This window comes from Vulpes lagopus, chromosome 24, assembly GCF_018345385.1.
Source record: "Vulpes lagopus strain Blue_001 chromosome 24, ASM1834538v1, whole genome shotgun sequence".
Taxonomy (NCBI): domain Eukaryota; kingdom Metazoa; phylum Chordata; class Mammalia; order Carnivora; family Canidae; genus Vulpes; species Vulpes lagopus.
Window position 1 is genome coordinate 22,641,456 of NC_054847.1, and position 16,004 is coordinate 22,657,459.

General features: G+C 33.3%; 1 protein-coding gene across 1 annotated transcript in view; it reads right to left on the reverse strand.

Moving 5' to 3' along the window:
• The window catches only part of LRP1B (LDL receptor related protein 1B), a 1,815,754-nt gene that overhangs the window by 243,184 nt on the left and 1,556,566 nt on the right, over positions 1–16,004 (reverse strand). Inside the window, exons 48-53 of the mRNA XM_041739937.1 lie at positions 13,310–13,423; positions 12,917–13,066; positions 10,030–10,152; positions 8,141–8,260; positions 3,470–3,598; positions 261–383 (exon numbers count right to left, since the gene is read on the reverse strand). Coding sequence (XP_041595871.1) covers positions 261–383; positions 3,470–3,598; positions 8,141–8,260; positions 10,030–10,152; positions 12,917–13,066; positions 13,310–13,423 — 759 coding nt within the window. The remainder of the gene's footprint in view (positions 1–260; positions 384–3,469; positions 3,599–8,140; positions 8,261–10,029; positions 10,153–12,916; positions 13,067–13,309; positions 13,424–16,004) is intronic.

Consider the following 16,004-nt stretch of genomic DNA (forward strand, 5'->3'; position numbering starts at 1 on the left):
AAAGACATTTTATAACTATTTCCCCCATGTGCTTCCTAATAAGAACATATTATATGTAGACATGATCTCCAAATCAATGTATAATTATGCACTAGAGTTTAAAGAGGTTATTGAGGTACTACTATGGGTAACTGAGCTTACGTGCCCTTTGTGACACTAAGAAATGTGTTGTTTTTGTCATTTATTTATTTCCTGAGTCATCCTAGAAGACTATTATTTAGCCAGAGAATCTCTTCCATGAAAAGTCTGGATATGCTTACCACACTGCTGTGACTCATCTGAGCCATCTCCACAGTCATCATCATGGTCACAAACAAATTGCTTGGGGATGCACACTTTATTATGACACATGAAAGCATTTTCATCACATGTATTATTGGGAGCTAAGAAAGATATCACAAAGAATAAAGTTAGATGAGTCCCTATTTTACTTTTCCCCATGTGAGGAGTTTGGGGAATGTATGTTGTTATACTCAATAATTCATAGTTATTTAGAAAAAGAAAAGTTTGCTCAATATTCTATTCATAATATATATTAACATATACCAAATATATTAATGTAATTCAAAGTTTCAGTATTAATATATTCAACAATTCCAGAGTGACCCTAAAATTTCAGGACATTTAGCAATCTGTAAGTTTGCTGAGGGATGAATTCAAACATTCACATGTGATTAAAAAAAAAAAGACACTCAACTGTAATAATGCGGCTGGATTTTTTTCTCTCCTCATTCCTTTACTAATATTAGTAAAGTGATAAAAAAAATTGAAACCTTGCTTCCTTGTGAAAAATGGAACTGAAAAGACTACCAAGCACTATTGCTTATGATGAAGTGAAAAGAAAGCATCAAAAGAGCTAAGAAAGTTATTGTCTCTAAGATGAAAATAAAACTTCTCGGTTAAATTAAGATCTATGGTGTGATAAGCCCAAGCATTAAGCACCACATCAAATTAGGGATATCTATCCACAAAATGGAATATCGATTCTTTCGGAATCCTGAGCCATGACAATAGTGCTGTAGCAAAGGTCCAAACCAAGGGGGAGACGGTTGACCAAAAAGTCCAATAACTTTCAGCAAAAGTTCAAAAGCTGGTAACTTGTGCAGAGTGAATTAATGTTAATATGCACAGAACAATATGCATAGAAGCACAGTGGTTTGAAGAGATCATTTTCAATTACCTTGTCTTGTTTAATGGATAGATGCTATGGTAGAACTCAAGGTTTGGGGTATTTTGAATGTAAAAAAAATCTTCTATATAATGGATGTTAACTAAACTTATTGTGGTAATCAGTGCACAATATTGCATATACCAAATCATTATGTTGTACACCTAAAACTAATACAATGCTATATGCCAATTATATCTCAGTTTTAAATAAAAAAGGACTCTGAAACATGGCATTACAGGATACTAGAAAGGGGAAGGCTTTGCAAAGGGTCACTCTGCTACTTATGATTTTTATCCTGAGGAAGGTATTTACCTTCTTGCTGCATCTGTTTCTTTATCTGTTTAATGGGGATAATAAAACCTATCTGATAAACTTCTTGCAGGAACTAGATAAGGTATATGAAGCAGATCAGCTCATTTCAGGAACTCAATAAATTCCAGGATGCTACTTAAATTCCTATCTGTGTAACAATTATTTTTGGCAGATCCTCAAAAACATTTCACTGAGATACTTTGGGAACTCAATAATGCAAATAAAAGCACCTACCAAAATAATTGACATATAATGGGCACTTGAAAAAATTTACATGACTTCTAACCTCCTTCCATGTCTTAATAGGCACTTCCCTCTACATAGAACACCTCTCTTTTTTCTCTTTGTTCTTTATGACTCAATAACGTTATTTTTCTTGAAATCCTTCAGTGACACTTCTAGTGTTTTTTGTATATTATTTCTTTGTGATAACCTCGTATCATTTCTATATTTCATCTGTCACTGAAGGCATAATTATTCTTTTACAAGCCCTATTGGCTCCCTACCCCAGACTTCCCTGTCTTGAAAAAAGGAAATCTCTGCTTTCAAGTCCATAATGACTAAAATAGAGACAAGACTAAGTAAAACAAAAAGGATTCCTTGGGTTTAATCAAGTGTAATTTATTTTCAACAAACTTATCTTCAAAAATGATGTGGAAGCCATGTAGGAGCCGCATTAAAAACTGCCCATTATAAGAAAAATAAAACGCAGTTACTAATAACTCCTCTAACTTTGAACTGTATGACAGCTTATATAACTCCAGTGAATTATGCCAATTCTAATACGTGAATTCTTTTTTTTTTTTTTTTGAAACATAAGCAACAGAGGCTTATTTAGCATTAACACTTTCAGGTCACTTGAGTACAATTTGTTGTATTTTAGCATAATTTACTTAATAGCACCCATGTGTTCCAAAAGTGCTAATATGCCTCCCAGAGTGTTAACTTGCTACAATAGCAACAGTATACTGGGACCATCTGGTCCCTGAATTGAGGCATAATCCTTTATTATGTAGCCCTCAGTAGCCCCATTGACCTTTACAGACACACAAATCAGTTTCAAGATCAAAGTGAATCATTCTACTATAGCATGAGTTCTGTGCTCATAGGCCTGCCTCAAAGTTTGTTCTTCCTTCTCCACTTAACTACGCCTTCCACCTCCACACACGCACACCCGCATACACACACACCTATGGTATGGCTTCAAATATAGTTGTAAAGACCTCAAGACAGGTCCTTGGTGAGATAATTAGCAGAATTCACTTTAATGAGCAGAATTCACAGCACTGTTTCTGACAAATTGCTCATCTCAATAGATCCCCATGTGACCTTGGGACCTGCATTCAAATACTCGGCTCCTTCATTCTCTTGATCAAGCAAAGGAATTTATCTAAATTTTTACTGTTGAGCAATTCCGTGAAAATTTCCTGAGGTGACCCAGAGTCAGAGACTTAATAAATTGTCTGACCTCCTAAGGTGTTCCCCCAATCCCCTGGCTTCATTCAGCTATAGCCATACTATTTTTACCTGACCTAAGGGTTAATACCCTCTCCGTAGGACTAATAGGTGTTTACTGACCTTCTGATCAGTAGTTATTTGGGATCACATCAGCCATTTATAGAGTGTCCGTAATAGGCAATCTAAAAGCCTTTGTGGGGGTAGGGTTGGGGTTCTAGAAAAAAAATAACAAATCTCCCACAGTCACACACACACATCAGGAAGCTACATAACCTCAGAAGCGAAATGATGAATCTGGGTTCATCAGAATGGTTTTAAAATGGGTAGTCTCCCTCTGCATGTTTGAAAAACTCTGAACAGCAGTTAGGTAGAGGGGTTGCTGGACTATTATGGTGACCACATGGCACCTGATGAATTCTGATACTACTGATGAGTCCAGGGATTGGGAAAGTGAGAGAAAATGTGATATGGTGAGTACTGCAAAAGCAAGAGTCTGCCTTCCTTCACACAGAGCCCCACGTGTCCTACCACAGCCCGCTGTGGAGAGCTCATCACTTCCGTTAGGACAGTCCCTTTCACCATCACACAGCCAGTGTCGTGGCACACACGCGTGGGAGCCCTGGCAGCTGAACATGTCGACTGCACAGGTCGCAGCGCCTGAAACCCAAGGAAAGAATGCTATTAAGGTCACTACATGTCTGCTGGGAAAGGGCTCAGGCTTATATTCCCTGTAGAAAGAAAGGAAACAGAAGAATGCTGCTGAAAAGGAAGAGATTATTGCTATCAAATCATCACACAGTATCATTCTCCTAGAGATGTTTATGCATTTTCCTCTCGGGATGCATTCCTTCCTAAATGCAGGTATTAGATGTCCTAAGGCTGCATGGCAGAAAATAATAAAGATCTTTTCGCCTTAGAAGATGTAGCAAGGCATAGAAATGCCATAGAATTGGGAATAAACGATGATAAAATTTCTCAAAGACTGAACCTAAAAGGATAATAATAATGGCATTTTTATTACTTAATATATGCTAGGCACTTAATATATTTACTCATTTAATTCTTGCAAAAATCCCAACCACGACTATTATTAGTGTCATTTCACTGATAGGAAACTGAGGTTCACAGAAGCTGAATAGCGTGCAGAATGTCACAAGTTGCTCAGGATGCCACGAATTGAGTTGGGGATCCAAAAACCCTTCTGATTCCTAAGCACTTTCTCTTAACAACTGAGGTCATTGACTGTCACTCCCTACCTTGTGTTGTTGAAAAGAATAAATGTACACACGTTCCTTTTGTTTTTACACACTTAATAAACAGAATCTACTTTTTCTCTGCTCTGTAATTCAATGTTTCCCTTAGAGGCATGTTTTTCAAATGTATGCAGAAAAAAATATATATATATGCTTGCTGACTCTGATGATAAAGTTAAAGAGTCATAGGTGGTCCCTTTGTTTCTCCTTATATGGGTATAAGGTAATCATATGGAATAGAACAGGATTATTTCTCATGATGTTTTCCTAGCCTCCAGTACAGTTGTACATATGGAATGCTTTGTTTATTTATAGAAAATACTTGTTGAGTGAATCAGTTACAAGACCCTGAGATCATGTTCTAACTTTTCTTTAACTTCATTTTCCTGTGAGCAAAAGCTACCTGTAGAATAGATGCTGAAACATGCATTGCTAGAATTAGTTTTTTAAATGCTAATATCTGTAGGAAGAAAATATGACTGAATAAAATGATGAGAGATATTTGGTTCCAAACATTTAAAGCAGTGACCAAAATGGTTTAATTATATAACCATTATCATCTTTCTTTTCAGCTGTAGAGTTGTTATGAGCAGATAATGCCTTTTATTGCAATGCTTTCAATATGGAGGGCAGCAGGGTGCCAAAATAAAACCCTTTGAGGATTTTTTCCATCATAAACATGACTGTCCTTGACATATACTTTAGCTTGGAGGACAGGACGGCAAGTGAATATAGAAAAGTCCTCCAGGTAATTCAGATTTTTTCATTGGATAGAGGATCTGTGCTAATAGGATGAGATTTAATATGATCTCTATTACTGGAGAGAAATCATAAAAATCTATTAAATAAATGTCGCTTTCATTTAAAAATGAATTTACCTGCTACCTATTATGTCTTTAATACCTTCTATAATAGAATTACGTTCCTAAAGAATTTATTTTTATACTATTCCTTATTATGATCTATCTTTTCAAGCTTGCTATAAGAATATAAAGTGTCACTTTCACTATTATGCTCTCAATTAGTGCTTTAATTTCCATAATATTTTTGTTATTTAGCTTGGGATTTTTACAAGCTGCATTCTCTTTTGGTAAGGAAGTTTTGATACTTCCTTTTCTACTTTCTTATTATCACCCCAATTTATTCTCAGGGTAGGCATAATAGATATAACATCAATTTGGCTGTTGAGAAATTTAATTCTGTATGACCTTGGAGAAGACTAGTGTCTGAGTTTCACTATTTGTAAAATGAGGGGTATGACTAGATAATTACTAAGATACCTCAAGCTATAAAATGGCATAAAGCTCTTTGCAGCTAATTTTCTGGCTCCCCTGATAGTATTTAACAGATTCTGTATTAAGAGCATGCCAAAACATCATAGTCAATTGGAAAGAAAATGGGCCAAAGAAAAAACTCATGGCTTCATTCCATAGTTACCCCTGCCATCTGGAGACACATTGCCTCCCTCAGGGAAATGAATCCCAAGAAAGGAAGAAGACAAGCTGAAAGATTTCTACCAGATACATCCTGTGCACCTGCTCAGACATAATATTTGATTGGTTAGAGTCACCATCCCACTTAGGAAGCATTCAAGAAATCTGAATTTGGGTCTTAGCCCTGTCATCACTGACGGATTCACTGGGTGACCTCAGGCAATTTGTTAACTTCTTTGAGTTTCTCTTTTTTCATCTGTCAAATGATGAAGGTGGACCAGAGGCAATTCTTTTTTTTTTTTTTTTAAGCTTTTATTTATTTATGAGAGAGAGAGAGGGAGAGAGAGAGAGTGCAAGCAGGGGGAGCAGCAGGCAGGGGGATGAGGGACAAGCAAGATCCTCATGGAGTTAGGAGCACTATGATCCCAGAATCCTGAGATCATGAGCTGAGCCAAAGCAGACGTTTAACTGACTGAGCCACTCAGGAGCCCAGATGACGATTTTCAAAATGAGATCCTCAGATTTCCAAGTCAGAACCATTCTTGTGCTTCTTAAGAAAGGTTGTGTTTACAGCCCACATTAGAATATTTGAAGGTGAAGATTAAGAATCTACATTTTTAACAAACTTCTAAGAAGGATCTTTTGTGCACTAGAGAGGAGAACCACTGAAATAAATTATTTATAAAATTCCTTTCCAATTCTAGTATATTAAATTCAGTTCATTGAATGATACTGAGTCAAAAGCAGTTTTTTTCTTTTTTTAATGTGTCTCCAGGTTGGTAGTTAGCATGTAAAATGCAGTCTGTAATTAAATGAAATAGACTGAGTGTTTTGATAACAAGTAAACATGTCCATTACCATTTTAATTCTTTAAAAAAAATTATCAGGACTCTGATAGATGTAGATGTGGCAATAATACTGAAAAATAAGGGAGAGAGCAGGAGAAATAGAACAAAAGAGAAGGGAAATAAATTAATTTATATTGTGTACATGTGTACAAATCATGTATAGATGACCACTATAGTTACATAAAGGAGTTCTTTTTTGTATCCTCTTAATAAGTAAGGAAAATACAGATGTAGGAGGATTCAACTCTGGTTTCAGAGTCTTTATATCTTCTACTATATTGTATCCACTCAGGAAGGACAGAAGTATCAACTGAGCCATTTAATATAGGGTTAAACAAAGGGTCAAAAAGCAAGATGATTTTAAAGACTGGAAACATGTTCAACCCATCCATCCTAAGTAGGTAATTATTTTGTTAAAATCAAAGAAAATTAATAGCAAAGAGAAACAAAAGAGTTAAAAGTGACCAGCTAGACAATACAATTGATTACTGATTTCTTTTTCGTTTCAGAGCTTTTTGATAGTGATTTTTCTATCTTTATCTGTTGTATAACTAAGTTGTTTCAGCTGTGTAAATAAAAAGTAGATTTGGGGTGGCTTAAATACCAGAAAATAAATTGCCTACTTTCAGAGGACACTTCCAATTTTATATTATTTACAGAGAACTTCAGTTTGGCTTGAGTAGTATAAAATCCTATCTATCTGTCTCCATGGTAGTGACCTAAAAAGCAGGCCACAACTACTGAAATTTAAAAGTGGTGTTAAGTATACTTCACTCTGTACCTGTACCTTATCCTATGACTCAGATCCTTTTCCCTCTAAAATAGGGTAGAATAACAGCTATGAAACAGTGCTAATATAATGACTAAATATTTTATGCCTATAAATACAAACACATATAGAAATAGATCAGAAAGATAGACAAATAGGCATGTAAATAAATAAATTAATAGAATGCCTGGCTATTTGTCATAAATTTATACAGATTGGACCATCTCATCTTTTACCTCTTAAAATTTTAAGTTAATAATTCCATTTAAGCTATTTGTTTAATGTTTATGATTATTTAAAAACAATTACATTGGCTTTGTAGTTGATATGTAGTAGGACACTCAAACTAAACTCTAATCCTATAAAGCTGTTTTTTGAAGTACATTTTAAAATTATATACAATAGCGCCCTTTTTTACTTCCTATAATTCAGTAATAATAATCACCAAAATACATGTGTATACAAATGCAAATAGCATGTGTGGCTTGTGGCAGTATAAATCAGGATATTTTGAAGGGTAATTTAACTATTCATATCAAAGGCTATAAAAAATGTTTGACCATTTGATGCAAGTAATCCCAGTCATTCAGATCTAGGCTAAAGAAGAATTTGAAGACTAAAAAAGTAAAATTAACAAATACATTCATTGTGTGAATATTCAGAAAAAATTCTAAAAATTGAATAACTGTGTATATAAAAAATAGAATAATAGGTTGTCATTAAAATCATAAATCCAAAAAATAAAAAAATAAAATAAATAAAATCATAAATCCAGCTAGATAGAAATGTAATGCTAAATTTAACACAGTAGAAAACAGAGTTTTATATATGATCTAAAATACTAGTGCATATATATCATATGCCTCAAACTTGAGAACACAAAAGAAACAACTCACCGCAAATGCTATCGCTTTCATCTAATCCATCCCCGCAATCATCCTCTCCATCACAGATCCAATGTTTAGATATACATTTTTGGGCAGAACAAGCAAATTGGTTCCAAGAACAAGAAGAATCTAGAAAACAAACAAGAATGTTTGTTTTAGATGAAAAAGAAAAAAAATATAATTTGAGACTGTCTTTGGACAGATCTGACAATGAGAAAGTCCTTCCTTAGACTCTGCTAAAATAAATTGTCCTATGATAAAACAAGCCAAATTCTTCTTAGCCTATGACAGCTCTATGAAATTTTGACAACAGCCTGTGTATTCCCTCTCAGTGGCCAGGTTATGCAACATTTTTCCTCCCACAGAATTTTCACAGGGGTTGACTTTGAGCTACTCATTACGCTAGCCACTCTCCCCTAAATATATTCCAGGGTGTCATTTAAAAACAAAGCAAACCAACACAAAAAACACAACATCTGGTGCACAGATATAAAACAAATATTCCAAGTGTGGTTTAGTCATTCCTTCTAATTTCTAATTGCTTTTTGGAGAAATAGAGAAAAAAATGTGTCATAGGAAAAATTACAATATGATATATTCACCAGCATATATATTTGTTTTTAATGATGGGGTGACTAAAGAGGTTTTACCTTGATGACAAGTCACCAGTTTCACATCCATACATACTAAACACTTAGATATTTTTACTTCTTTTGAGGACACTAAAGTCTGACTAATAATAATCCAAAATGATTGGTAAGGTGGCTTTTGTTTTATTACCAAATTATTCATTTTTAATAATGTATTCTATTTAATTCCAAGGTGAGGTTTATGATTGTTCTCCTCCACCCTCAGCCTATCCCTCCACTCAGCATCACCAGACAAGATCCAAAAATCAAATCTTTCCAAATTCAACTATTCCAAATGTAAATTGTAATAAAAATAAACATTTAGATTTTGATGCTATAGACTACTTTAAACCCTTGTATCTTAATTTAAAATATTCACTTAGATAACTTATAAAAGAGAGAAGTTTAGAAAAATTAAAGACTGGGAAAAAATGAAACTAAAGAAAATACAACCATCTAATGGCTTCCTGTCCAGATACTATGAATCTACATAAACTATTTGTAAAGTTCTCTGTTAATCCTGTTCACAATCTGGCTCTAATGTAAAGATATATAGCATCTTAATCAAACAAAATGCACCTTCATATTTCAAGATGACATTTACTTTTAGAGGAGTTTGACATTTCATAGAGGATCCATTTTTAATCTTTTCTTCTATTTTGTCTATTCACCATAGTGTATGTTATTTGTGTTAAATGAAAATAGTGAATATATGCTTTCTTTCCCTATAGGAAATTTCTTTGTCCTAGAAATTACAAAATCCATAAATTCTATAAAATAAATTTTAAAAATCTGTCTTGCCTTGCCAAGTAAAATGAATGTACACACACACAGAAATTAGGAGGCAGGTGGTGAAAGATGAGAGTTTGAGGAAATACAAGTTTAAGTACTATTTAAAGCTAAACATGTAATTAATAGAAACATTTAGAATAATTTTAGTCAATAGTAAGTAGGGAGCTAAATCCTTATTTTTCATTGCAGAAAGTAAATATGTTAACATTTTAAGTTAATAGGTCCGAAAATAAAGGTACATCATTTAGACCGATGAAGGTAACCACTAACAAAAGCAGGAAAAGTTGAAAGAAAAGTCTGGGGCAGGAGACTTATTCCTCATTTTAAGTTCTTCTGCTCTATGTTCATTTTTGTTTTATCTAATAAAAATGATAATTGTTAAAATTAATTAGTAATGTTTTATATAAAAGCCCTATGTAATAAAACACTGGCATATAAATAATAATATGACATATAGAATAACATATAATGTCTCACCACAGTGTAATTCATCAAGTCCATCCTCACAATCTTTCTGACCATCACATATCCAGGTATTCAAAATGCATCTTCCACTAGGACAACCAAAATAATTTTCTTCACATTTGTGTTTGTTTTGAACTGTGATAAAATACAAAATGTAATGTCAAAAAATTTGAATTAATCTTAGACTTCCGCAATATAGGTAGATAATAAAACAGTAATATTCCTTAACGGAAGATATAAATAAGAATACTTGAATTAAAAAAAGAGCCAAGATGGTCTCTTCAAGAGGGTCAAGGTCATGAAAACCAAGGAAAAGCTAAAACAAACAAACAAACAAAAAAAAAACAACAAAAAACCCAGCACAGACCAGAGGAGACAAGGAAGACATGATAATCAAATCCGATCTAGGATTGGATCCTGGATCTGAAGGAAGATACTAATGAAAAAACGTGTTAAATCCAAATAATATGGATTCACATTAAGATAAGCTAAATAAAATAACTGAGGTAATTATAAAGTGAATGAGCCTAAGGCCAAAGAAGCATCTTTGGTGGAAAATGCCTGTAATTTTATATTCATAAAAATAAATAACATAAAAAGATTAATGGATTTTTACTGAGAAAGTGTGGGCATGATGCTCCTACTGTCCTATAATCTGAGCATGCTTTGACAAGGTTTATACAAGCATTCTTTATTTTAAAAAGAAAGAGAACTTAGAATCTCTAGAACTGTTAATCATGAGAAATATCATGAGAATCATATGTATTTGTATGTAAAATTATTATATATATATTTTTTAGATTGTATAGTTTTGTATTATTCTGACTTCTAAGGCTACATATAAAATATTAGATTTTTCTCAACTGAATGTCATCAGTTCCCTTGCACCATCAGCTTTACATAGTTTTAGACTGACTGGTCCAGAGCCAATTTGGAAGCAAATTTTATAATATATATATCACACTGTAATAATCCATTCACACTGTAATAATCACACAACAATAATCCATTGTAGCTGTATTAAGATAATTATTTCATTATATCTTTTCAACTGTCAACTTTGTAGATTAAAGATGAAAGTAAAATTTTTGACAAAATTCACCACTAAACCCAAAAGTCCTGTGATTTATGTCTTACTTTTTCTTAGGACTAGCCTCAATACAAACTAAGGTATTTAGACTGACCCACTACTGGCTTTCTGTCTATCTACCTGTCTTATTAGTCTACATGAGCTCCCCTTTCTTCTTTATTATAATCACAATTCTTTATTTAAAAGTTATTTTAAATAACTAAATTAATAAATTAATAATTTATTAACTATATTTAACAGTATAATTTACCTAAATAATAATTTAGTTAATAGTTAATAGTATAATTACTATTATATAACTATTAGTTAATTATATAACTATAATTAACTAATAGTTAATCTAGTTAATATTATAATTTAACTAAATAATAATTTAACTAAATAATAAATTAAAAGTTATTCATTTAAAAGTTAACTTTAAAATAATTTATTAATATTAAAAATATATAAAGACCACAGTCATGTTATTATGTATAATATATTATATTAATATAATATATTATATTATATGTGATATATAATAAGTTTTTATATATATGTAAGTTTAATGGGTATCCATTATATGTTGCCTTCATATTAATTTTTAAAATTAACTACAGCTACTGTGAGGTACATAATTGTTGTAGAAAGAACAATGGATTAAGAATCTAGACACCCAGGCTCCAGGAGTCTAAATCAATGCTACTATATTTCTTTTAAAATATTTTATTTAATTAGAAATATAATGTGGAAGAGTTGTGGTGAGCCACAGTCCCCAGTGTATATAAAAATTCTTCATAAAGCCAGAAAAGTTCTTGAACTCCTTCTACAATGCAGCTAGCCTTCCAAATCTAGAAGGGACAAAAATGGTATCATAGAATGTTACACACTGTTGAGCACGAAAACAAAAAATAAATAAAAGGAATCTGCTGTTGCCCAATTAGGTGATAGATTATGATTTAAAAATATAGGTTTTTCACAGTAGATTGTGTGCATGTGTTTATGCCGCTGTATAGAATATCTACGAATGTAGTTTATTAAATATTTCAAAAAATTATTATATGTCAACTAAACATGGAAAAAGTGAGTGAAGCAGCAGGATAAGGAGAAAGAAATATAGTATGAGGACACATTTAATAGTTTCCTACAAATCATATCTACTTCCAGTTACAGTAATTTAACACTCTTATTTTCTTTTCTTTTTTTTTTTTCATTTGTTTTCTGAAATAATTCAAAAGAACAGGATCATGACTTTTTAATGGAAAACATTCTGCTAAGAATACAAATGACACTTTTAGAATTTATGTATGTAAAGATGGTTAAAAGTCAGATATAAATATGCCTTTCTGGCCCTGACTCAGTGATAATTGCTATTACCCCGTACTACTATGTCGGAAGATTGTGTAAACTTCATCAAACAGTCTAACATGGCAAATACAAGCTGTATGGCATTGAGTAAAGCTAGTGGTAAGAAATGTTTCTCTTTCCCTTTAGTGTATGCATAGTTTTTTCTCACTATGTAATACCTCCCTGGCAATTTTAGAGATCACATATTTTAAGAAAGACTTAATCATCAACTTTAAGAGGATTAATCATGAACTGAACCTTAAAAGGAAATCGATCCAAATACAGAACAGATTTCTTGAGTATCATTTCATAACTCATTAAAAAAGATCAAGGGGCATGTTTGGAACAGGATGATCCCTTGTAATTTACTCTACATCATTTAAATTTTAATCCTAACCACTGGACATATTTAATAAGTTTATTTTATACAATGAGCCTCTAAATCTCAAGGTAAGTTTTTTTTTTTTTTCTTTCTAGAATTACCTGGGCATTTTAATTCATCTGAGTAGTCCCCACAGTCGTTAGAACCATCACATATCCAGCTTGGCAGGACACACAGTGAGGTCGAATTACATCTTATAAACCCTGTGGTTTTCACTCCAAGTTTATAGAAATGTGTACAATCTGTGTTATCTACAAGGAGGCAAATAGAAAAATGAAAAACACCTCATCTGCAAAGATTAGGAGCCTTCTATGCAGGTCACAGAAATAAGAAAAGTTAACCTCATTTGAAGAAATAGAAACGCAATTATCCTACACAACAGGGGTTAATTACATATCAACGCTGGACAAGGTTCAGTGAAACATTGGGCAGTGTTAGACGGAATGCCAAAGGTACCCAGGGATGAACAAACAAAAGGTAATGGAATATCTTACTGCAGTTCTTTTCATCTGAAGCATCTGCGCAATCTATGTTCTGGTTGCACCGTGCTGATCTTGGAATGCATGTTCCATCTGCACAACGGAACTCAACAGCGGCACAGGTTGAAACTGGAAAAACAGGTATATAAATAAACGGATAGATGAGACAAAAGTGACTCCTTGCTCTAACATTTTGAGTACAGATGGTCCCCAACTTACCACGGTTCTGCACGATTTTTCGACTTTGTTGTAGTGGGAAAGCCATTAAGCTTTCAGTACTTCGATTTTGAATTTTGATCTTTTTCTGGCTTAGAGATATGCAATAAGATACTCTTTCTTGATGCTGTGCAGCACCAGTGAGCCACAGCTCCCAGTAAGCTGTGTGACCACGAGGGTAAACAATGAATACACTTACAACCATTCTTTACCCAGACACCATCCTGTTTTTCACTCTCAATAGAGTAGTCCCTAAATTGCATAATATATGCAATACTTTAGTATAGGCTTTGTGTTAGATGATTTTGCCTGACTATAGCCTAATGTAATTTGTTCTGAGTACATTTAAAATAGGCTAGGCTAAGCTAAGACATTTGGTAGGTTAGGTTAATAAGTGCGTTTTCAACTTACAATATTTTCAACTTATTATGGGTTTATTGGGACCTAACTGTAGTGTAAGTTGAGCAAGATCTAAATTTTAACTAATTTATATAATTTTGTTTTATTTTGCTTTAACTTTGGGAAGTCAAACTTGATCCATGGCTCCCAGTTCCACCCCCAAGCTTGGGTTAGATGCCTCATATATCTTCCCTAGTACCATATTCTTTCCTCTGTTGTGGTACCTACAATAGTTCATTGCAATTGCCTGTTTGTGTATCTGCTCCCGCACTAAGTTGTAAGCTTCATGAAAGCAAGGATTGTGCCTTGTTCCCATGACAGTATCAGTCCAACACCAAGCCAACATACAAAAAAAATCAAATGTTGCTGAAAATTCTTTTTCCTTCCAACTTCAAAAGTACAAGGCTATAACACTAAGCAAATGTCTAGAGGAAGTACAAGGAAATCCCAATCTGGTTGCAAAGAAGTGGAACATTCCCTGCTTTGATAAAAAGAGCCAGACAGACAGTGAGAGAAAGAGACTGAGATGGAGAAACCACTGAACATTTGCTTTATTACTCAGAGGAAATAGCTCAGCAATGTAGAAAGCCTTCCATGCTATGTTATCCTCCTTTATATGGCCATATCACTAACATTTGGTATAGGAAAGATGAATGCCTCATGAAAGAAACATAAATGTGGTATGACTTGTCTCTATTGTTAGAAAGTATGACTTTACGATCCCCTGCTATGCTTAGATGAAAATCAGTTTCAATATGCTACTGTCATTATATATACCTTATACAGAATAGCTTATGCTTAATCATATATTCCTTTCTACTTTGCTCACACATTCATTACCATTTAATGGTTTCCAGCAATATGTTGTGAACAGGTGCATGACATGCTATGTACATTAGATTAGCTTAGGTGAGATTTTTATTCCAAATTCAAATTTCCACAGGTTGATTATGTAAATGTACAACCTGAAGGGCTCTTTGATTATGCCACTTTTACTAGTGTTGATATTTTAAAGACCTTATTTAATTATAAATAGAAATTATATCAATTGTAAATGGTTAAAATGCTACCTTAAAATATGCAAATTTTACTCAAGGGTGTGTATGTCATTTGTATTTCATAATGCACTGCTCTTATTATATTTAATTGTATCTTGCAATTGTATCCTTATTTGTGCTTAAATGATGATTAGAATAAATGTTTTATTTACAATTTGCAATTATAATTGCTTCAGTGTTTTCTTCATTAAAAATAGCATCTTATCTTATAAAACATATAATGCTATTATGACTAGAGATAAATACACTGTTCCAAACATGAAAAAAAAGATACTCTTCTTTTATGTCTAAAAAAGCAAAATCTCTTCCATATACCTCTCTATTACATTTTACATTCAAAATTTTTTCAATAGAAACAGTAAATGAAAGACATACCATAGAATATAATCATGGCAAGCATTTACGTTTTGTTTCTTACTTTGCTATTAGCAATCCCCTATTAAGACATTGTGCTCCTAAAGACTCCTTATAATCCTTTTATTTAGAATATAGGATTCATTTCTCCTGTGAAACAATATTCTAGACCATGGTAATGTTCCTAGAGAGTCTACAAAGATTTATCTCCCTTGAGTTTCTATCTTACACTTACAGTTAGAATTTAAGAATACCAGAATGATCCCAATGGGGACAGTCACAACTCATTACATCATCTCTATCTCTCCCCAAACTGCCACAGAGAATCTTCTGTGTACATTGCAGGGAGTCCATCTGAGTGGGGATTGGTGGCAGAAAGGATGAAGAGGCGAATCATGACTCCCATGAACATGAGGATAGTATCTCACATAATTATGAGGGCTGGAGATCCCGCAATATTACAGTAATGGTGTTTCAAAGGCTGTACTGGGACCCTCAGGTGGAAGTAAACGTAAAGAATGCCTTGTGAGAGGAGTAGAGATATGTAGCAAGTGGAACTCAGTTTTTGATGGAATTCTGAGAAGAAGAAAGAAAGGAAAGGAATTCTGAGTAGATGAAAAGAAACTGTAACTGTGAAGGTGGAAAGGGAAGTTAAGATTTGCATTTAAAAGAAGAACGTGGGG